The following is a 25,547-nucleotide window of genomic DNA, read 5'->3' on the forward strand; positions in this document are numbered from 1 at the left end:
CCGGGTTTGGGTTAACTCCTGAGATGTATCGACAGAGGTTCAGGGGTTGTACTAAGATTCCTGGGGGTACCTATGTGGAGTATGTAACCTTTTTCTGCAGAGCACTGGATGGTTGGGTAAAGGGTAGCAAAGTGAATGATTTTCAAGGGCTTCTTGATTTAATGGCATGGGAGCACTTGTCCAGTAATTGTTTTCCTGAGCTACGCCAGCACCTGATTGATAGCAAGCTATCCAACCCGAGGAAGCTTGCTGAGAAGGCGGACTGCTGGCTCAGCACCAGGGTCCACAAAGGTCACGTGGGAGGCTCAGCCAAAGGTGGGCAGGGTCCCCAGCAGCAGAATGGGGGGACAAGGGAAAACAGAACGGGTTCCAACGAGGCCCCCAAAGTAATCCCCAAGGGAACCAAGGGAAAGGTTCTCAGCCTCCCCACCCCCAAAGCAGAACGGGGCCCGACAGGTAAACCTGTTCAGAGAGGGCCCATCACCTGTTACAGGTGTGGCGACCAGGGTCACTTTCCCACTGATCCTAACTGTCTCTGTCAGGACCCGAACCTTGGGTTCTATTCTTTACTACCCAACCACGACGCTAACTGGACCAGATGCTACAGAAAACACTTGGGCATAAAGGGTGCGGACCTGGAGACATAAGATGGCCACCGCTGTTGCCAGGGCAGATAGCCAGTAGCCGTTCTAGTCTCTCAGGCCACAGCTGTAGGAATTCGATGTGCAGCGCGAGCGCCTCAGAAAATGCGCACTTCACCGACGAACCTGACTGGAGTGGTTCGATTTCCTGAGTGACGCCAATTTCCTGAAGTAATTTTCTTTTGTTCAGAAGTAGAGCTGCCGTTAGCTGCAACCTTGTTTACAGACGCATTGAACTCGGAACTTGGCGCGTGAAGCCAAGCGCGAGTTGCCAAATAATAAATTAAGAACTTCTGAGGAGAATTTCGTGATGAGCAAAAGTCGGAGGACTAAAGCATCAAGTGTCAAGCAGTGTAGGGGTTTGGAGAAGAAGAGCCCGATTTGACACGTCCGAGGAGAGATGTAAATTCGCTGGAACACAGACTCCAGGAAGAGTAAAGCTAAGTGAACATTCATTGTTTAGAGCAATAGTTGTATAAGTTGCTTACCTGATTGAAGGTGAAACCGGAGTTGCAGCATTCCTGTTGAAAACGACCAAGAGGGAAAAGAAGAGATTATTAGAAGGTTCTCAGTCATGCAAAGGAATGTGAAAGCAATGTATATATGTAAATACTCACCAAGAAACTGTTAAATAGTGAATGACTCAGCTAACCTGCAAAAGATAAAGAAAAGCTAGAGTTATACACTCAGAGGAGCCGTATCAGAAATACAGATAATAACAGAACCCCAATTAGAGGAAACTCCGCTAATTAGTGAAGTAAGTGCACTTACAAAGACTATAGATAATATTAGTTCTAGAGCTAACTAGAGAAGGAAATGAATATATCTGTTTATTTTTTCACATTAGTGACAACTAATTAGAGGAGAAGAGAATTACTATCAAAAACTCAGAAGAGGAGCTAAGGTCCAGCAACATAAGGGTGGGTGAGAGAAGATTATAGAGACAATAATAGAGTAGACTCAAATAGACAATAGGAAGGCAGGAATGTAATGTTGTGTTGTTGTTTTAGGTTCCATCGAACAAGTCCACCCAGAAGGTACCCTTGCTTAACCTCATGAAATCAAACAACGAGCCCCAACACTCCTGTTACCCCCACTATAGCCATACATAGACTTAATGTCAACAGGTGTCTGCTGGAAAGCTTATCAGCAAAAGCTATTAAAACCTGCAATTTTGCAACTCAAACATACACCATACCATAAGACGGTTTATAAATAGTCATAGTATCACTACACCACCTCAACAACCGCCCTTGCTTAACTTTACGCAATAAAAGAAAGAGCCCCAGCAAACGTAGCTTCGCCACTATATCCATACAGAGGCTTAACTTCAACAGATGTCTCCCAAAAATCTCATCAGCAAAATGTATTATAAGTGATCCCAGTGGTACTACATAACATTTAGTTCCTCCAAATATATACTATTACTATGTTCTGTGTTTCAAACAGCAACATAACTACCTCCCCCACACCCACCCCCGCCCTTGCTGAACAGCACAAAATCAAACAGAAACCCCCTCATTCCTAGGAGCGCCACTATACCCATACACAAGATTAATTTCACCATTTGTCTGCCGGAACACTTATCAGCAAAAACTATTCAAACATGCAAATTGCGGGTAAAACATAAACCATCCCATAGCACGGTTTATTAATGGGCCCAGCCGAACTACACCACCTTTACTAGCTAGACATCTATATGTTACGAAAGTCGTTTAAACACTCTGTCGAGTGTATAGCAGGGCATGGGGAGAGAAAACAAAGTTCTAATTCCCAAACTTTTGATATACCGTCCCTTTACTGTATCTATATTAAAGATATTAAATGGAATGAATATATTGATGAGTATCTCAAAAGGAATAGTGAAGCTCACCATCAGTAAAACACGGATCACTTCAACAACTACATATATCCACTACAGCGACACAGCCTGACAAATAGTATCACTTATAATCACATGTAGTTCTCTAATGTCAACAAAGTCATACAGAAAATGTACCGCAAATTTACATTTTTTTATCTCTCACACATGTATAAAACATCTCTTCTAAAGAAGCACTGACCCAACCACTTCTATTCCATAAGAACAGACAATAATTAATACGTTTACTACCATATATTTTATTATATCTACCTTTTTATTATTCACTAGTCAGAAACTACAAAAACTATTAACTATACCCAAATGCAAACCAAAAACCATATTCATATCATATCTCAACCTAGGATCACAGGATTCAAACTATGCGTACATATAAAAGGAGCATATCACTTTTGCTATCTCCGTCACCTCTCCATGTAATCTCCAAACACTGTACACGGCCCCACTGTACAACAACCTAGCTTGACTTACATTCATATCTACCTCTCAGTGTCAAAAATAAGACCACAACCTGCCCACATAACATTTCTATTCGACAGTAGGTAGTTATAGTTAGGACCTATTATCCATAGGAAATACGCAACATTCTATTTGGAGTAACTTTGGTGCCGGTTCACAAATCTTCGCGAAATTTTCAAAACTGGAGGCCCGCTTCGGTCCGCTCTTACCCTGAAAGTCTCGGGGTGATTCGTCAAGCTGGGACCGAGAAAAAAGGGGCGTCCCAAAACATGTTTTCCCCATGCAATTTCCCATAGAAACCTTTAATCGCAGCTACAGCCCGGACTGCTGAGCGGAATTGCACCAAATTTGGCAAAAAGGTAGCCCTTGGTTCAGAGTCATGCCTTTTGGATGTATGACGTTATAATGCATACTTTTACCACGCATGCCTTTACAACGCGGTTTTTACAACGCATGCCTTTACAACGCATAGTGCTTTGGGGCGCTGGATAGTGAATATTTGAATTTCCTGGGGGTCTGTCGCAGAGAGGTGGTCTAGGCCGTGCCCCTTTTTACATCTCTCTGCTACGCAGCTCTGTGGCGCTTACTGGATGTAACGAGTGAGCTAGTTGGACCCTAGGAACCCTCAGGATTGAAGGGGAATTATTTCCCCAACTTAAATCACGCCGCAGGTCGTGTTTGCACAGTGGTGAATGGAGGAGATGGTATAGGAAAGTGGCGCTAAATATACTGGACAGAAGTAAAATCAGCCGAACTACGAATTCCGATTTAGTCACCTGTTATCAGGAGAGACCTCAGTGCTGCATCTTTGAGCCCAGTACTGATCCTGAAATGTAATTCTAACCGTACTTACCAGTAATTTGAATTTCCTTCCATAGGCTAGCATTGACTGGTTTCACTTGGAAATTCTTCTAAGTGTGGAGTTTTGGAACTTTAAAATATTCCTAATCAGTAATTAAGTAACTAATTAATATTAATAATCAGCCGAACTACGAATTCTGATTTACTAACCGGTTATCAGGAGAGACCTCAGTGCTGCATCTTTGAGCCCAGTACTGATACTGAAAAGTAATTCTAACTGTACTTAACAGTAACTTGAATTTCCTTCCATAGAATATCATTGCCTGCTTTTTGCTGAGAGTGTTGATTTTTGAAACTTACAAATATTCCTCTAAAATCAGCCAAACTACGAAATCCGATTTACTCATCTGTTATCAGGAGAGACCTCAGTGCTGCATCTTTGAGCCCAGTACTGATCCTGAAAAGTAATTCTAACCGTACTTACCAGTAACTTGAATTTTCTTCCATAAGCTAACATTGACTGTTTTCACTTGGGAATTCTTTGAAGTGTGGAGTTTTGGAACTTTAAATATTCCTCTAAAATCAGCCGAACTACGAATTCCGATTTACTCACCTGTTATTTGGAGAGACCTCAGTGCTACATTTTTGAGCCCAGAACTGATCCTGAAAAGTAATTCTAACCGTACTTACCAGTAACTTGAATTTCCTTCCATAAGCTAACATTGACTGGTTTCATTTGGAAATTCTTCAAAGTGTGGAGTTTTGGAACTTTAAAATATTCCTCTACAATCAGCCGAACTACGAATTCCGTTTTACTCACCTGTTATCAGGAGAGACCTCAGTGCTGCATCTTTGAGCCCAGTACTGATCCTGAAAAGTAATTCTAACCGTACTTACCAGTAACTTGAATTTCCTTCCATAAGATATAATTGCCTGCTACATAAAATATATATAAATATATTTAAAAATATATAAAATAAAATAAAAAAATAGAATTTCAATATTTTATACAACATTTTTTTCCCAATTTATTTTAAAAATATGTAATGTAATTTAAAAAATAAAATATCTAAAAATAAGTCGTTTAAAAAATGTAGTAAATCAGTATCAAAGAAATAAATATAACAATTTATACATATAAAAAATGTCATTTACAAAACCTTTGAAATTCACTGAAAAAACCATAGGTTTCAGACGCGTTATAGTTACGAATTAGCATTTAAAAATCCTTCGAAATCACTGAAAAAAACATAGGTTTCAGACATGTTATAGTTAGGAATTAGCATTTAAAGAACCTTAGAAATTTACTGAAAAAAACCATAGGTTTTAGGGGTGCTATAGTTAGCTGGAAATGCCACTCGTACAAAACCATTGAAATTATAGTTAGTTGTACTAACTATAACTCGCACGCCCGTAATCCACTGCTGAAGATGGCACATATTACATCATTCATGACATGGTCAGTGACATCACTGATGACATCACTGATGACATCTCAAATGACATCACTGATGACATCACTGATGACATCATCACCCTGACAATCTGATACTTCTAATCATACACTACCTTTCAACACTCATTATAAAATATGGAGTACCATAATTGAAACCATTGACACACCAATATAGGTTTCTAAAAACCCACTCAGTGATTCCTACATCTAGACACACATCTAAACACTTACCTATAGATTCACTCATACATGCTAACAAAGATCAATAGAAAACTATTAAATATACACCTACATCGACATTACACACCAGCACACATCCTATTCCCTTATGCAAACAATTGATCATACTTACATTTACTAAGCTACACACTTATACAAACACCACTAATAATTCATACTTAGGGGGTCATTAGGATTGCGGTTTTTCCTCATCCTCGGGGCCGGCAGAAGCCACCGCCGGCCCCGAGGATGCGGAAAAACCGCAGCGGACTGACCAAGGACCCACCGCCACATTAGGATGGCTGGTGGGTCCTGGTTTCCGTCCGCAGCTTTTCCGCCGCGGTCGGCTTACAACCGCAGCGGAAAAGCTCTAATATGGTGACGGTGTCTTCCAGACACCGTCCACCATATTAGGATGGGCAGTACAATATGCTTTTCCACGGTGGGTTTTCCGCCGTGGAAAAGCATACGGAACTTCACTGCGGGGGCCTGTTGCGGGCCCCCTAGGTGAAGGGGGGCTGGGGGGTGCACATGGGGGGTACCTATGGTACCCCCCTGCATTTGCGTGCACAAAGCAGCAGGCACCGCGCGGTGCCTGCCGCTTTGTGCACGCAAATGCTGTGCATGCTTTTTTAACATTGCGGCGGGTGCAGCTTGAAGCTGCACCCGCCGCAATGTTAAAGATTGAGGGTGTGACCGCCACCCTGGCGGTCACATCCTAATCTGCACGGAGGGACCTCCGCAGCCCCTGCGGACCGTCCCTCCTACTCTATGGTGGCGGACGGACTCAGGTCCGTCCGCCATCATAATCGGCCCCTTAGTGTGTTATAAAATCACTATTACAAGTATACAGTTTTCGATACAGTCACTCATACAATCACTGAGTCTTATGTATACTTATTCACATACTACAACTGTCATATACACTGCCTTTTATATTTCTACTTTGTTGGACATGTATCACTGAGAAATATATTTACTCATCACCACACCCATAAAGAGATTCACTCACCCAAACAACTGTTTCCATATACAGTCTTACCTCATATACCTACTAAATCAACTATTTACACATCTTTGGACAGTCACACACCTCCCACCCAACCACACACATACACTATCCCATACAAATATGTTAATGTTAATGTTAATGTTAAAATGGGACTTTTATAGCGCAACGGCGACTCCAAAGGAGTGTCCCGGCGCTTTGTGCTCCAGACCAAAGAAAGAGCTGGAAAACATAACAGTAAAAGAGCAGGGGCCTAAAAGAGGGGACAGATTATCCAGCGAACAGCCAGGTTTTTAAGTCTCACTCAAATACTCACTGAACTAATTATTAACTAATGTACACTTTCACATAGCTAGTAACCAACTTATGTAGTAGTTTATAAAACAAGAGATAGAGGGATACAGATATTCACACAGTGTAATCACTATCCCATATATTTAGTGAGACACTTTAAATTAGTCACTTAGACAGTCAATCACAGTGCTACTAAATCCTCCATCCAGACACTTATATATCCACTCAGTCTTCAATGCAGATTGATATATATATAATACTTATTTAAATCAAACCAAACCACATTCACTGGATGATGTCATCAGTGATGTCATTTGAGATGTCATCAGTGATGTCACTGACCATGTCATGAATGATGTAATATGTGACATCATCAGCAGTGGATTGCGGGCGCGCGAGTTATAGTTAGTACAACTAACTATAACAGATGAATTTCTTTTTTAAAATATTTTTTTATTGGTTCACAACATAATACATCTTAAATCATATATACGACAAAATCGCAGAGGAAATGATTTAATTCATTCAAAGCATAACAGAAAGAAACACCATATTATCCGCTGTATACATAGCTTACATATGCGATATTGGTCTTCATAAAATTGAATGACCATTTCAATCTTCATAATAATCTGAAAAAAAAACCCAGATTTTCAATCCAATTTTTTTCCTTTTTCTAGACCCAGTGACTGAGAAAAGGCCCCACTCCAACTTATATAATTTATACATTCGTGCTCGCCATTGCTGAAATAGAGGTCGATTTTCCTGAAGCCATTCCGAAGCAATACATAACCGTGCTACAGTCATAGTGAAAAAAATAAAGTAACAAAAACAATATAGTCCATCAGCACGATTGTCCTTAGGGGTGTTCCCCAGCATCATCATAGAGGGAGTGATCGCCACTCGAACCTTGAGCACCAAAGACATAAATTTTTCAATATCATATATAAACACTCTTAATCTGGGACAAGAAAAGAAAATATGTAAGCTATCTGCGGGATTGGCTTTACACCGAAAACATTTTCCATCAAAGCCAGCTCCCCATTTAGACATTCGGTGTGGGTTGTAGTATAAATCAAACAAAGTTTTAAAAAACCGCGCCTTTAAGTTAGCGGACATTAAGACTTCTTTGGAGAGTAAAATCAGATCTTCCACATCAAGCTCAGTATCCGCTAACTTATCAACCCATTTTGCCCTTATTCTCTCCAAGTCATCCGATTTCTCCTCCACAAGCAGTCTATACATTGTGCCAATCTTCACCCGGCGATCTATACCCTCAACAACTTGATGCTTTTGTAAATTAAGTTTATGTCTTGTAAGAAAATCCCTAATTTGTAAAAATTTAAAGAAATAGCTTCTTGGTAAACTGAATTGTTCACTCAATTCCAAAAATGATTTACACTTGCCATCCGCCAAAAAGAAATCCCCCAAACATGTCACGCCCTTTTTTTGCCATTTCATGGCCATTCCATCCAAAAATATCTTGGGCAATAATCTTGGTGTGCCAAAGGGAGTGTAGTACGACAACTTCCCTAAACCAATAGTGCGAATCAGCCATCTCCAAATCTTATGGGCTCCTATCAATACTTTAAATCGAGTCCGCTTATAGTAGCTCCCATCTATTTCAGTGAAAAAGCTTTGTCTCACTTGTGTTCCCAACAAAATCTCAAATATAGATGGGTGGTTGTACATGAATTCCGTTGATTCCCCAGTTGTCAGCACTCTCATTCTTAATAAAAAACAAACTATATAATAAAGAAAGAAATCAGGTACTCCCAACCCACCCCTTTCAACCGGTAACATCAAACATTTCATGGCCCGTCTAGGTTTCCCAGGACTCCAAATAAATTTTCCACATAATGATTGTAAAGCCATTAACTTAGGTTTTGGAAATTCCAAGGGTATTGAACGGAACAAATAGAGCACTTTAGGTAAAACAGATGAATTTCGATGGTTTTGTACGAGTGAAATGTCGAGCTAACTATACCACCCCTATATATATATATATACAACCACCACAGTAAAATTGATAATCTGTAATGAAAAAGGAGGCTTTTGAAATATATTATGTTAATAGATTTAGTTATGAAGAAAAACATAAATAAGTTATACATCAATCCTGGGATACTCCAATGAGCATCTGTGCACTCTATAAAACCTATTCATTCATCTTTCGATGGATTGGGTTTACCTGCTGGAGCAATTCCAGGCCCATATCTTCTGACACTAAACAGGCGTCGAGAAACATTTATTCTCCCCGCCCAACTGCTATACATTGGGCGCATACCAACACACTACCACACCGAGGCCCCCACAACCCTCCAGCATATGTACTATAAACCTAACCAGACCACTCAAGCTAGTTTTGGGAGGAAGGGAGGGAGGGAGGGGTTATTTACTCCTTTTGTTTGTAAATGTTTCTCACTTACTAAAATTGCGTACTAGAATATATCAATTACTTAATGTCTTAACCCTGCCAACTGATATGGTATATCCAGAATGAAACATAACCTACAACCATGTCTGTAATAGGTCAATATTAAGACCAGAATTTCTGTATGTGTTATCTGAAAAACAATAAAGTATGTTAGAAGTATTCATTCATCATTCATTCATTATTAACAACGTCAATAGGTCTGACCTTTTTATTAAGCCACCCCTTGATTTTGCCAATGCATATTGTAAATGAAATTATATAAAGGCTCGCGTGACCCAAACCTAGTTCTTTGACTTCCTTTACCAACCCCCTCTGTGGTTGGTCGAATGCTTTGAATGCAGATTATTGCAAGAGGTAGGAGACAGAGGTGACAGAATACAAATTAGATAGCAAAGTTATCTTCCAGTAGTGAACCATGCACAGATGTGACCCACAAATTAACAAATATCTGTGTCTTGACATTTATTCGATGATGTTGTTGATGAGACTGTTAAACATAAATTAACAGGAACGTATCTCTTATTGACGAATCATCTTTGCTTTTTTACAGGTTATTGAGAAGAATGCTGACCCTGAAATGACCCTTTTGACGTACTTGAGAAGAAAATGTATCCAGTAAATGATGAAAATTTATTTCTTATAGTTTAATTTTGATCAGCCGCTTTCCTAATCATAAGACTAAGTAATTAGGGTCAGTAGTGCAGCAAGTGTGTCGTGGGTCACCGATACAAGTGAGGCGAAAGAACTACACAATACCTAGAAGAGGGTGTTGGAAGTTGGCAGGTGCCTTCTCACAGTCAGTAGTCGGAAATAGCCTGGAAGTCGGTGCTTCTAGATGGTCAGCTCCTATCTACATCGCAAAGTAAGAAATACCTGAAAGACATAGCTTCCAGATGGTGAGCTCCTATACATATGCCCTGAAGTAAGCAATGCCTGGGAGAAGGTACTTGTGTATGCTGAGAGCCCTTCTGCAGCCAGACCTTAGAAACACTTGGAAGAAGGAAGGTGCTCATAGGCGGTGAGCGCCTTTTTATAGACAGAAGTGGGAAATGCCTTGAAGGGGGTGCTTCTAGGTGGCATGCTCTTATACACACTCAGGAGTAAGACATAACTGGAAGAAGGTGCATGTAGACAGCTAGCACCTTTGCACAGCCACAAGTAAGAAATTACTAGCTCCCATGCACAACCTAAAGTAAGAAATATCTGGGACAAGGTGCCTATAGAAGCTGGGAAGTAAAAGATAACACAACTGGAGTGTTGTGGGCTCCTTGTGCTCTTGTGCCCCTGTGTCACTGTACCTGTTGTAACTAATGATATCAAAGTCCCTATTTTGGTTACAGGTTTTAATTGTACATTGAATAAAAATTGACCTAAACACTCCTATGAGCTGTCAATTTATGGACTGAGCATAAGAGCAGCAGCCATCGTGTAACATTGCATCACAGTTACCAGAATCCATTCACCTGAATGCCTTTGTGTTTTTGCACTACCTTAATGCTGTCCTTTAATTGAATACTCTTTTCAAAGATTGCACAGCAGTGTGGGCACAGTAGAATTGCATGCAATCGTACTGTTACCACCTGGTAAAGTAACCTGAGTCATGTGCAGCTGCTAGTTGAAACCCTTAGAAGGGGAAGTTACTGTGTGGGGTCATACAACCACAAAGAAGTTACCATTCCATGGGGCTTTACCAGATACATTTATTTTCCACCTTCACTGAGCAAGTAGTAAATGTATGGATGAGCCTTTTGGTGGAGTGAAGAGTTAGGGGGGAGGTTGGAGGTTGGAAGAGTAAAGGAGGGACCAGAAAGGTGTTTCCTGGGAGGTGGAGCACTGAATGCTCCCCGTCAGAAATAAATGGTGAATGGGACTTGGCTGCTTCTGCAGCTAAAGCGGTATGTGATTTTTCCAGCCTAATATATACAGTCTGGGAAAATCACATCTAGCTCCCCCAAATATGGAAAAAACATTTGTGGAAAAACTGACCAAGTTCGAACTGATCAGAATCTGTTTTCTTTGAGAACAGAAGGAGAACAGTAACATTGCAGGTTTTATTCTCTAAGCCACTGCTCATTTCCTACACTTTCTGGAAAAATGTCACTTATTTTTAACATGTTTAGCTACACCAATGAGTAAATTACCTTAATTTTCTACTGTCACTCTTTGTAGTTGTTTTGTGTGAGACGCCTAAAATATAGGCCATGGAGCCTCCTCCTTTGCTAGAGGTATAATGTTTCCATAGTTATCATTTATCGCCTAGTGGAGAATATTTCTCGCGGATGGCATTCTGGAAGAAAAAAGAAAAATTATTAATATTTCAGTACATGCCCACCCTTAGTCAAACTAGAGAAATTAATTTTATATCCATGTCTTAGATGGGTGAGGGCTGATATGTTTAGCTCAAAAGACAGTTATTTCAAGATGTGCCTGTTGCTAAAAGATTGACCCAGCTTTTCAATAGCACTTGGAATCCTAGAGCCCAAACAACAAGTCTTTTTAGGGAAGAGAATATTATTCAGTTACTCATAACCCAAAGATAAAACCCAAGGTTAGAGGTTTTAGCATGCGTGTGCTAATATAATATTTTAATTATTTTTTTCTATTTAGAAGCTTGCATAGTGACTAGTTATTTGTGGGTGAAAGCCTAGGTCATCCACTATAGGGATTACAGTGGCTGAAACATGTAGACCTATCACATGATTCAGTGTGAGTGAAACATGTCTTTATTGTATAGTTAATTAATACAAAAACAATATTCCAATAGATAAAATTCATTGTACGTCATGTTAAAACTTGTAAATATCCCCGTATAATAAACATAAAAAATAAAAAAATAATGGTAACAGCTGATACACCACCTTTTTTGGACAGTACATTAGAATTTGGGTAATTGTTTCCATTTCCAATATTATGATTGTTAAAAGGCAGAGGAGGTCGCTGGACGACATTGTGACCAATGCTCATTGTGTCATAAATTTCTAATAACATATTAAAAATGTAATCAAATGGCAGATTAGTTGCGGATCGTTTGAGTCCAGGCTTTGTAATAAAGCAGATCTGCAGGTGCGGATGCCTCTTTCATTAAACTGTCTATTCAACAGATGACGGCGGTAAGAATCTAAGGCTGGGCATATACATATTAGATGTATGAAGTCCTGTTTTGGTGACCCACATAGGCTGCATGCTTTTGAACGCTGGTACTTCCAGCTGGGACGGTCTGCATTATGTAAATGTACAGGAATTTATATAGCGCAAATCACCGAGCGGTTTCTAAGCGCTTGCTTAGGGAACCCGTCCTGGTATTCCCCTGTGAGATAACCCCGGCAGGGTATCCGCAAGGTGAAAGCCAGGCATCCCGCCGCGAGGGGCCGTTGTGGAGATTAAGCAAGCTATTGCCCAGAGTCGCAGAGTGTGAACCCGTGAATCGAGTAGGCACCAGAGCGAGAATTGTGAAGTCCATGGACATTTTAGGACTCAAGACCCCGCCGAGCTGGGAATTGAACCCTGGTCCTGGTCTGACCTCTGATTCCAGGTCTGCCTCCTCTAACCAGTGAGCCACACTTCTCCACATTAGAGGGCAGCTTCCCCATACATAGCTCTAAAAACTTGTTTTTTAGGTAAGGGGAAAAGGCAAGATCCAGATATGCCACAGGCTCAGACTTAGTGTAGGAATGTAATACCATCCATGCATGGGCTCGCCGACTTTTTCGTCTTTCCGTGAGCGCATTTTTGCCGCCTTTTTTGTAATTAGCTGGAATGATGCTAGGGGTAATTTCCACTGCCGGACTGAGGGTCAATTTGCAAGGCGTCCTAGAGTGCCTTATTGATCTCGAGACCACTATTAAGCCAAATTTTATACCAGGTTTTGATTGCCTTCTGTATAGTTGTTGTTGTTGCAGCCCAAACTCTAATCAAACCTGGGCTGGCGAAGAGTCACGCGGCAGAGAGAATACCCTTTTTTACACTCATGTTTGAATGTTGTCCAAGATTTCTGCGTTGTTTCCATCGTGAACAACACTTCCGTATGCAATGGTTGGGAGCAATTTGGCTTTGATGACTGCCAATAAAGGGGTAATCAGTTTTTGATAAGCTACAAAATGCAAATGTTAGAGCATTGCCCTTTTTTGTATCGCCTTGTTCTGCATTGAAAAGGAGAACCTTCGATCCAGATATATCCAGAGATACTTGTAGCTGTTCACCACTTCTAACCTCGCGTCGTTGATTGTGAATGTTGTTTGGTTATGTAAACTATGAGTTATGATCATGACCTTTGTTTTTGTTGTGTTTATTTCCGTCAAGTTTGTTTCAGTGAAGTCAGCTAACTTGCGAATTGCTTTTTGCAAGCCAATTCGCGTGTGGCTTAGGAGGACGAAGTTGTCCGTGTAGGACAGATGTGTTAGTGGCAGTGTGCCCAGGCACAGTGAATGCGAATTAACCCCATCTAGCCTTGGTATTAACTCAGCCATAAATAGGTTGAACAAGTGTGGGGCGGGAGCACAGCCTTGCTTTAAACCCTCGTTGTTGTAGATCCTCCTAGTAAGCCTCTGACCGTTGGAGATTTTGACCAGCATCCAGGTGTCAGTATTGAGATCCATCATTGGTTTCAGGATTGAATCTGGTAAACCCTGCTGCTTTAATTTTCCCCACAACGTGCGTCTACTGACACGGTCAAAAGCCGCCTTAAAAGCCACGAAGCATAGATGTAGTTTTTGTCGCTCTCGTAGACTTTTATCAGCAATTAGCGCTAATGCTAGTGCGTTGGTGATTGTACCTGTACCTCCTTGAAAGCCTGACTTGTTGAGGGGGATTTATTTGTTCACGTAAGACCAATTTATAAGGTCTGCTAAGATCAAGGATGCGTAGCATTTTGCCTCAGCGTCTATTAATGCGATCAGACGGTAATTAGCGGGGTCTGTATGCTGTCCTCCTTTGTATATTGGATTGATTATTGCGCCTCTCCAGCTCTTCGGGATACAACTAGATGTGCCTATCAGTTGAAACACGCAATACATCTTACTTGCCCAATACTTGGGGTCTTGTTTGTAAATTGTTTGGGGTACTCCGTTTGGGCCCGGTGCCCCATCGAGCCACATATTACTTGTGAAATATCTACTACAGTATAGGGAGGATGTGGCTGTAGTGTGTTCTCATTCTGCTGTATACCGTTTCCTGTTGTTTTGGTAATTATGGGCAACTTGTCCTTCCTAATACTGTGCTTGTTTGAAGTCGCCAAAGCTGTTTGCTCTCCATTTAGAATGGTTTCAGTGGAGTTTATCCCTCCCTGATTTATTACTGAAAATGTGGTGATTAAGTTTTGTACCGATGCAGGCTCTGTGACACAATTCGTGTTTATAACTTTCGAAGTTCTTGTCAAGGAATTCACTTGCTCCCAGAAAGCTCTGGCGTTTGATTTCTTTGCGTTATATAGTAGCTTTGTCCAAAAGTTATCATGTTGTGTTTTTTGGTCATCCCAAATTAGTTTTTTGTATTTTTTCTTTAATTGACGTCCTTGCTCCCATGTTGTTGAGGATGGGCTTTGTTGTTGTGCCATCCTGAGTGCCCTTCTCAGTTGTTTCTTCAAAGTTCGGGCTATTTGACTAATGTGACTATCTTACTTTGTACTCTTTTTGCTTGGCTGTCTCGTGGCTGTCTATGATTGTGATAGACTTGCCAGGAAAATAGTCCATGTTTCAATCGTCAAGTTTTTTTGTGACTCAAGGGTTGTCATTAGATCTTTTGCCCTTGAAGCTATGTGTGGTAGTGTGTTGTTTGTCCATCGCAGTCGTTTCATATTTATTGTCGATGTGGACCCCCTCCACCCACTGCTGGGGCTTCTGTGTGTTTTCGAAATGTCGTTTTTAGTTCAATGTGCTGAGGCAAGTGATCACTCTCAGTGGAGCATGTGATCAAGACGTTTTCTATTTGCCCTAAGTGCGGGAGAGTTACTATTGTATATTTCAATACTGAACTTGAGCGAGGGCTTTTATATGTACATGCAGTGGGTCTATCCTGTTTTGTTCTACCATTTAGTACATGCATCCCTAGATGTTCGAGGTCAATTACAAGTTGCTGACCTGCTTTGTCCGCTCGTTTTGGATTGGGATAAGATTGTGTTTGTAATGCCCACATTGGTTTGCTGCAATAATATTATCTTCTTCTTCTTGAGTGTAAAGTAGATTTGAATTGAAGTCTCCCGTTAAAATTATTTCACAGGTTCGCTGTTCAAACCTGATTTCTGCGATAGTGGCGATGAGCTTTTTAAATAGGTATTTTTTAATCTTTTTTTTGGGTGTGCATATATGTTGATAAAAATGATGGTGCTGACCCCTGGGTGTGAGTCCAACTCCATTTTTATGATTTACATGGTAGATGTTGTTAACAGCTGGACTGAGGACATGTTTAGTGCTGTTGTAATGTAGATGGCTAAGCCACCTTTAGGTCTGCCGTATTACTGTGTTCTTATTGCGTTCACATGGTGGAGAATCCTCCCTGGAACTTCCACTGGGGCTGTCAGCCATGTTTCTTGGAGGGGGATGAATTCGGAATTATCCCAGTTCTCAGGAGGCTTCTCTTTGCTCCTGCTATGTTCCATGACAAGATTTTGATTGGGTGAGACTCTGATGTGCGTGCTGTGGTTGCACTTCATTCTCCTTTTTTGGTCGGGTCTATGGAGACTTTGATATGCTGTTTTTTGCCACTTCTGTTATTGTGAATTTGTGTCATCTGGACTTTTGGCACCTCAAAGGACCAAGGGAACTATGTTTATGCTTGTATTATTATGTGAAGGTGTATTTAATGATAGGAAAGTTTTTGATACATCATTTACTTTAAGGTTGAAGAGGTTTCCTCTTGATTTTTAATCCCATTCCTTGGGTGTGGAAATGAAGAGAGGTAGTTTAAGTTCTTCTTACTTTTTCATTTTTGCACTTTTCCCTTTACCCATATCACTTCACACATAGGGTGATTATTATCAAGGGCTCCTCCTCTGCACGGGAGTTGTAGCCCACACCATATTAATTAATCCAGTGTGAGGAGGGACCCTATGATGAAGCATGCCACTTAAGGGTGGGTGAGGGTTCTTGTCCTTAAAACAATCATTGTTTCTAATCTATGAGATTGTCTTTTTTTTGTGATGACAAGACCACAAGCATTTATTTTGTGTGTTTTAATTTGTTTTTTATGGAGTCGGTACTCGTGGGTCTGTAATACTTCCTTTTTGTGTATTGAGTTCAATAAGATCAGCTTAAAGTAGACCTCATAGCTAAAGCTGCAGGATAACCACACTCAACTGTAAATGGTAAAAATCATGCTGTGGTGCATTTAGGTGGCAATTTTAGGCTCAAGTCTGATATTTGCTGCACATACTAGAACAATACATTTCAAATGTTGCTTTCTTTATGTACTTGTACAAAACTGAAGACAGAAGTGGACAAACACAAACATCTTTGACAAAAGAGCCACAGTACCAGATTGTTGGGCTGGAATATTGTCCATTTCATGGGAATGTTACACCATACCAGCAGAGAATGGTTAAGTTGCCATTATTCAGGTACATTTTAGACAACAAGGGAACCCATAGGCAATACGTCAGGGACCTTGGGTGCGTAAGCTATTACTAAAGACAGTGGTCCCTAGACAGTTAAGGATTTCAAGTAGATAATAAACATAAACTAGATAGACTATATGTTCTTTGTCCAGCCGGACAGAATTTAAGTAATTCAAATAAGTGCATTAAAGTGAAATCAAGTACGGTTTCAAGTGGGACACAGCCTGTATCCAACTTACATACATAGACAAACAACAAAATAAGGGAATGTTTTTCAGGCAAGGAAAGAGAGGGTGTTTCTGCATATCATACAGTTATGCAGAATTAGATTGAAATACCATTATACATCATGATCCACATTGTTTCAAATACATATGGTACATTGGGTGTCGACGACGTTTCGATCCCTAAGGCAAAAAATCATGGGATCATCTTCAGGACTTATAAATAAGCATGCCTGCGTGGGAACAGTACTTGACATTTGTTACAATCATGTCTAAATACAGAAGCAATTTAAAGGTGTCAGGATTAAATAAGTGGGAAGGAAAAGGGGAGAACAACATTAATGTTTGGGCAGACCACACATATATGATATCTGACAAGAGTGACAATGTTAGCATTAAAAAGACTGTGGATGTGCACAGGATGCTGTATGAAAAATTAACGGAATACAACTGTTTAAGGTGGTGTCAATCAGTATATATGCACATTTAAGAAGACAATGGCACGCATGTGGATGATGAACAGACTGTGTTGTTCAATGCCATGCACAGATAGGGGCTTAGACGCAACTATCCTAAAGTTTTAAGTGTCGATCAAAACAGCAGGGGTAAAAGACTGTGGGCCCGATGTAGGTAAACTCCAATTTACCACTTCTTAAATACCGAATCATACCGATTCGGTATTTAAGAAGTGGTAAATTGGAGGGGGGAGATGTGGGTATTTCAGAATCGGTAAATACTGAATCTGTAAGATTCGGTATTTACCGATTCTGTAAATACCGAATCGGTATCCCCCATTGATTCCTATGGGCCTTGAAGCCCATAGGAATCAATGTGCATTACCGAATCAGTATTTACCAATTCGGTAATTACCGATTTCTGCAAGGGTGCAGGGGGTGTCACTTTGACACCCTCTAGCACCCCCAGTTCTGACTTGTGTGCCATGTGGCACACAGACATGCCCTAAGGGCATGTCTGTCTGTCACATGGCATAGGTGTGCATGCACACATGTGCATGCAGACCTGGATTCGGTATTTTAACACCCAATTGGATTGGGTGTTAAAATACCGAATCTGAAGGGCCTGTGGGACTGAAAGTAGTCCCACCTACATCCCGAATTTTAAAAATCGGTTAACTTACCGATTCGGTATTTTTCCGATTCGGTAATTTTACCGAATTGGTAAAATACCGAATCGGACAAAAAAAGGTCCCCCACATCTCAAAAGGCCAAATATTGGTCGGAAACGGCCGAATTCGGCCATTTCCGACCGGTATTGGCCACCTACATCGGGCCCTGTGAGTGGAGGAAGACGCGCGGTAACAGGTTTTACTAGGGTGAGTTCGGGGAGGCGCACAATTCGATTAGACGCGACTATCTTAAAGTATAAAAGTTTTAAGTGTTGATCATAACGGGAGGGGTAAAAGACCGTGAATAAAGAAAGATGCGCTGTAACAGGTTTTACCAGGGCGAGCTTGGGAGGGCGCACAATTCGCAATTGTGAAGACACAGCACGGGGAAGGCCTAGAAGGAAAATGACTAATAAGGTAAGGGTGAAAGGTGAAAAAGTCAGAGAGCAGGCAACAGTGTGTTGCAAAATCCATACCGGGGGTTAATGGCAAGAAATGTAGCCTTCCGTATGTCGGAGAGAACATCACGTGCTTGGTGCGGTGACCAGCACGTAACTCGACCTATATGGAAAAATAGCTAATCAGCAATTGTAGCCCGCCAGGAGTTTAGACATGATTACAAGCTCTAGAAGCGGAGCCCGGGGAGAGCTAGGGTCGTGGAAAGAAACTTACCGAGACGGTGCTCGTTTCGGGTGTCCGGCTCCGGTCTGGGATTCAGTGCTCTACGTTTAGTGAAAGGAGCGGTTGCCTCTAAGACGCAGCACGCGGGGTCATGTAACTAGGCCAAACATGTGATCAGTAGGGTGCCTATACAGAATACAAGGGGAATGCGGCGGTCATCTTAAGCTGATCTGTTTTAAGGGGGCCGGTCATCGAAAAGCGGCAACATGATTAGTATTTACGTGGATAAAAACATACAATACAGTATTTCAGGAGTGCAAATGGGGGACGGTCTGTGAAAGCAGCAACATGATTAATATTTACATGGGTAAAAACATAATACAGTAATTCAGGAGTACACAGGAGGGCAACATGCAATTTCCATTTCTTACAATAGAGAAGTCCAGTCCTCAAGGGGATTTAGGCCGTTTCTTATACTGTTAGTCTTAAGAATCCACTTAAGTTCTTCCTTGTTTAACAGTTGGTGGATATCGGCCCCTCAAAGCAGTGCATAAGAAAGCATCCCTCGAAGTTACCTCCATCTCACTGTAAAGAAACATTTGGAAACTTAAGATCACATAAAGGATAGCAATGGAGAATTTTATTATATAAACACATTAAATATTTGCAACTAGCAATAAAACAATATCATTATTTAGATACACAAGCCAATTTAGGGAACTCATACTCTAGGATAACAACCCAAAGGTTTAGGTTCATTCAGTACACAGCAGAATTAAACTAAATGCAATACGTTTGAAGAAACAGGGTAATTGCAACAGTTTTACTTGTCACTATATTATTTGTGTATCAAGCTTTGCAAGTCTAGTGCTTCATTCAAACCATAATTTACGCTACCAGTTTTGAAAATCCACAGGGCTTCCTGAATGTTCAATCTTCTAACTTGGAGAGCCCACATTGAACTCTTATACAATGAAACGCCACCCCCAATTGCTCCAAAAAGTGAAAAACAACAGGGAAGGGGGCCGCGGTGGAGGGCAAGCCACAACATTTCGATCCACTATTCACCAGAAAATCTTGTGTCGTTCTCAGAAGAACAAATACTTAAATTTATAACAAATGTAAAGTCTGATGGAGCTCCTGGTCCAAATGGTCTCCCAAATGCCTTGTTCTGGCATGACCCCACCCAAACTCTTGGAGGCCATCATCAACCTCTATTCACATACGTGGGTTCAAATCAAGAAAGCAGATGGGTGCAGCTTAACTGGCAAGATCCCACCTTTTATCGGGCTCAAACAGGGTTGCGTTTTAGCACCCTGCTTATTCAACATTTACACCCCTGATCTTGACAAGTGCCTCCAATTAATCCAAGCCGATCCCCCAAAATTGGGTAAAATACCAATACTTTGTCTTCAATACGCAGACGACTTTGTCTTGCTAGCACAAACTCCTATTGGCCTGCAGAAATTGATTGCGGAATTAGGATCCTATACCCCCCTCAACCAACTTACGATTAACCATCAAAAAACAAAAGTTATATGTTTCGCCAAGCACAACAAAACATCTAAAAAACATTAATTTTCTTGGAAATTGGGTAAGCAATCACTAACTCAGGCAACCTTCTATAAATACCTAGGCTTCCAGCTAGATAGCAAACTTAACTTTAAGCTACAATTGGCCCAAGGATGCACGAAAGCCAAACAACTGTTATTTGCTGTTAAGACACTAATAAAAAGCTTATAGGCTGCTCTACCGGCCACCTGCTAAAAGAGATTGCTGCAAAATTTCTACCTTTCATCTCGTACGGCTCCGAAATTCTTAACATTAAAGATGCCACAGTATTAAACACTGCACAATCCACATTTTTTAAGAGATTATTTTTCATACTGCAACACATCTCACAGGCTCAAATCCGCCTAGAATGCGGTTTAAAAAAACAAATCCCAGACAGACAAGGGGCATTAGTAAAGTATCACTGGAGGATGAGGAAAGCAGAAGCCAACACCCTAAACCCAATACTGCTGGGTAGAGATTGAAAATCAAAAAAGGTTAGCCAATTCAACCACGACAGTCCTAAAGGAATTCCTGTCAGCATTACAGCTTGAGGAGGCTTGGCTCACCCCTGCAACATACTCTGGATTTAAAAGTGTGGTGAATAATGCCATCAAGCGGATCTCTTTTTCAATAGACACAAATATCTTTGCAAAAACATCATGCTTGGACTGTAATACAGACTTATCAGAGGCTGAAGCCACAACCGTACCTGTCTGAACAGTTCTCGCATGAGAAAAGGCACTACCTGATTTTGCTACGAATGGGTTCATTTCCCTCAAAGGATCTGACACCGAAATGGAAACATACATGGCCATCCAAGGAATGTCGTCTCTGCTGTCAAGGGGACGAGTCTTTATTACACCTACTATGTAGTTGCCCGTTCTTACTGGAAACTCGAAAAAACATTCTTCAAGAGGCTCTAAGAAAGGAACAAATAAGAAGATGTAGAGCAGCTGTTATTAGGTGCCTTGGAGGGTTGTCGATTCCCCTATCTTGCAGAGCCTTACAATTCTGGAAAATTGCGACAAAAGAACTGGAAAAAAGGGACCCATCCCACGTAGCCAAATAATAACATGTTGGCATATACTTCTTACATGTACTGTTACACCAGTCAATATTTTAACCCACTGTCTGCGGTCACGACCTCAAAGCTTTTTAATAATATGTATTTTTAAATGTGCATCTATAGTACTGTGTTTTATGATGGTTTTCCATCCTTTTATGATTTTCTAATGAATCAAATAATTTCAACCTTTCCTTTGACCATTCTTTCTGAAATTACCCTCTTATTCACAATGCTGGGATATTGGACTGATTCTGGTCTTGATTTAACTCATTCTGTGCTGAGAGGAACTATATGGACAAAGCTGGATTTTGGAGTGAGTTCTTGGTTGGACTCAACTGGGATAAAGGCAGGACTGGTCTGTTTGCTTAATTGGGCCAGGATGCACATCAGGCTGAGTTGGGTTGGAATGGATACTGTGGTGGGCTGGGCTCAGCCCTGTGTAGAATGGTACTGGAATAGTGAGGCCTAATTAGTCTCGGACAAAAATATTGTGTCCCAAATATAATTTAGAAAAATATCCCTCCACTAGAGGTAATGATAGAAAAAATGCACCCAGCGAAGTGAAATTCTTTATTCGATCACAGATAAATGGATCATAAAAGAGCATGTGAAAGTACAATATACAATAACTATAGTTAAAACATGATTAAAACGTTTTAAAATGAGGGCATTAAATAAACTGCATCACTTTTCAATATAAAAATGTCAACAGCTTAGAAACAGAGAAAATAAGTTCATCAAAAACCAAGTGTATAAGTACCATAGACTACTAAGAATTCAGACAGATCAAACCCAGTATCAAGCATGATTATAGTAACATTGATTTTTGCAGCCATACAGGATTTCAGTTTTTTTGAAACTCGCTGGTTTGCATATTAGGTGGCCCTCAAGTTGTTGGAGAAAGCTCAGCGCAACTCTACATCTCCTGATCTTTCGGTTTCTCAATAGTGGAATCAAGTGCTGTTTAGTCAAGGAGACATAGAACTTGCAAAAAAATACAAATTGCAACTATGACTGGGGAGAGATTTCATTACAAGGGAGTAATAAAATATCAGTAGGTGCAAATTGCCCCTTAAGAAAACATAGCAGCCATCTAATTGATCCAGTTCGAAATTGTGTTAAAAGCGCCATTTCCCATGAATTCTGGATAACACCAAGTGGGGGGCTACAGCATCCACTGTTTGAACAAGACAAAAGTCTCTGACGGAAGGTTTCATCAGCTCCGCCCTCTCTCGACAGTCCTTATCATAATTGAGAAAGCAATCCTTTAGGAACTCTTTATCCCACTTAGTGATATTACTGGAGATGTCAAAAATATAAGGGCAACCTTGGGCCAGGGTGGTCTCTCTAATCTATCTGATCCATGGAAGTTTGGAACCGTCATGACACCAGAAGCAATCAGTGAGAATGAGACGATTAACGACGGCCTCTTTATTTAGCCAAACAGAGAACCATAGTAATAGTGTGGCAAGGCGAATTTGGTCCTCAAAGTATTCTAGGCCAAGATCCTGATGTGCAATGTAGTGAGAGGTGGACGGAGGAACAACCAACAGCAGCCGACAGACTCTGTTCTCTTAAGCTTGTGCCCGTGCTGCATCACTGTGTCATCATACCCCTGAGCACATGAATCAACCTCTGCAAGTGATCACCCAGAAGGAAACCATGATTCCTGCAGGCTGAACAGGAATGCAAACACCTGGATCATTTTCCAGTCAAAGAAGTACCACCATGCAACCAAATTTCATGAATTAGATCCTGCAAACTGCAAGTAGAAGACACATCAAGCGAAGAAGTGGATCATGACATAGCCTGACACTGTGACCTCGTGAATGAGCCACATGCTCATGTATGGTGTTCTTCCAGATTGTTTAGGAGGCCAGTGAGAGTCATAGAGTGAAAATACTCATGTAAGGGGAGCCAGCAAGCCCCATGTGGTATTAGAAGGGAACAAAGCTGTAGCGATTGATTCAAGCAAGGGGGTGGGGGCGATGTTACGTTGAGAGCACGAGATGAAAGTACGGGCAGCAGGAGCTAGGGGACACCAGGGGCCGTATTACAATAATTGCCCCGGGGGCGCAACAGGTGATTGCGCCCGCTTTGCGAGCCCCTGGGGCACTTTGGTATTATAGAAGTGGGCGCTGATGCTTGTGCTTCCTCTCTATAATACCGATCTCATGGAAGGGGCAGAGGTGGTCCCTCTTTACAAGAAGGGAGTCAGAGAGGACCCTGCCAATTACAGACCAATAAGTTTGATTGACGCAATTCAGAAGATAGTTGGCAGGGTCCTTTTGCAGAGGATCCAATTTTGGGCTGAGGATGGAGATATTCTCTCCCAGTATCAGGCGGGTTTAGGGCCAACACAGGAACGGTGGATCAGGTCTTCGGGCTTCTCCTGATATACTGGAAAGTTGTTGTGATCGTCAGAGGCAGCCTTTCCATTGCTTTTATTGACTTAAGGACTGCCTTTCAACCTAGTCCCCAGGAAGAAGTTGTGGCAAGCATTAGTAGACGTGGGTATCCCTCCACCAATCCTTAATTTATTGATCGTCTCCATGAGGACAATTATGCACAAGTGAGATGGGGGTCCCAAGGAAATTTGACGGAAAGGATTCCAGTAAACAGGGGAGTACGTCAGAGCTGTGTGATGGCACCCACCCTGTTCTCCTTATACGTGAACGGGGTGGTTAGCTTTTTGCAAGAAGATCCAGCGGACGTCCCGGCCCTGGCGCGTGATAAGGTACCTCCTCTCCTGTTTGCGGATGACAACTGCTGATCTCCAAGACTCCAGCTGGGCTACAGAAATTACTGAATAGGTTTCAATATTTTTGTAATTCCTGGGGGTTGGTCATAAACACTTCCAAGACCAAGAATATAACACTAAACCCCCACAAATCCTTCAGAAAAAACCTCACCTTAGACGGGACACATCTGGAGAGAGTCAGCACGTTTGACTATCTCGATAGCTGCCTATCAGAAAAAATGCAATGGAGGTCCAATCTCAATAAAATTTTCTTGAGCCACAAACATGCGGTCGGAGCACTAAGTAAAGAACACCGCTCTTCACAAAGCAGGCTTATTGCCCCTCATCACACGGTTTATGACTCAAAGGCAGTTAGTTCATCACTTTACGGAGACGAGCTATGGGGATTTGACAACGTTGATGAAATCTGCAGGACGGAGCACAGGTTCTTGAGGGATTTGGTCATGTTATCCCGGTATGTTCTACTAACTCCCTTGATGTACAATATGGGCAGATGCTCATTCAGCGATATAGCTAAACTAACCCCGTTGCTATTTTGGGCCTGCCTTAGGTGGACCACTGAACTCATGGCCTGGCCAAAGCACTAACTGAAGTCATGAGTTTAGATGCTAACCAAGGGGTTAAGTTGATATCTAATGTACAGCTAATGCTTTTGTACATGCTTTAAATAACCCTCCTAATGAGATGTTTTGTTTTAATGTTTTTAACTTTTTTAAATGCTTTTTAGATATTTATTGAGCAGCTTCTTCTCTTAGAATAGTATGCATTATTGATTCTTGTAACCCGTATTGGCCTTTTGTACAGAAATTGTAACTTTGTAATGTGCTTTGTTCTTTTTTCTGTAAAAATTGGTTTTGTATGTTGCATTCATTGTTTTATTTTTGTGGATCTCTTCGGAGTTCCGAATCAAATAAAATAAACTTGAAACTTGATATCTAATGTCAAGAAACTAATGATAACCCTCGGCCTTAAGGACTGCAGGGACAACCAAAATCCCCAAAGCAAGGCTGAGCTTAAACAGATCTATTGGAACTGGGTTGATGCCAGGGACCTTAGTAATCCAAATGCGGGAAGGCTAACAGAAGAATTCTTCCTGCACAAACAATGTAGAAGCCTTGAGTCATATCTGGACGTAATTCAGTCACCAAGAGACAGGGCGCTCTATTGCCAATTTAGACTTGGGTTGCTTCCGGTCCATGTGTTGACTGCCAAATGGCGCCTCCCGAAACAGACAACGGAAGATTGTCCTTGCTGTAGGGTGCCGAAGCAGAGTATCGCCCATTTAATGTTTGCTTGTACGGCGTACGAAAAGACAAGGTCTAGAAGGTTAACACCAATCTGCAAACAATTAGGTACTCTCGATCATCGCACTGCATTACGCATTTCAAATTCAGATGCGAGAACCCTCTTCGTTTGCGGAGTGGCCAAATACTTGAGTTGCGCCAGTATAG

The 25,547-nt window shown here is 41.3% G+C and overlaps 1 protein-coding gene across 2 annotated transcripts in view; it reads left to right on the forward strand.

Moving 5' to 3' along the window:
* LOC147709416 (xanthine dehydrogenase/oxidase-like) overlaps window positions 1-25,547 on the forward strand; it is a 736,168-nt gene that overhangs the window by 60,542 nt on the left and 650,079 nt on the right. For both annotated transcript variants that reach the window (XR_015296692.1, XM_086927985.1), the window contains exon 2: window positions 9,749-9,806. Coding sequence is in view for 1 of the 2 variants with exons in the window: in XM_086927985.1 (XP_086784111.1) it covers window positions 9,749-9,806 (58 nt within the window). In the remaining variant the exon portion in view is untranslated. The remainder of the gene's footprint in view (window positions 1-9,748; window positions 9,807-25,547) is intronic.

This window comes from Lissotriton vulgaris, chromosome 6, assembly GCF_964263255.1.
Source record: "Lissotriton vulgaris chromosome 6, aLisVul1.2, whole genome shotgun sequence".
Lineage (NCBI taxonomy): Eukaryota > Metazoa > Chordata > Amphibia > Caudata > Salamandridae > Lissotriton > Lissotriton vulgaris.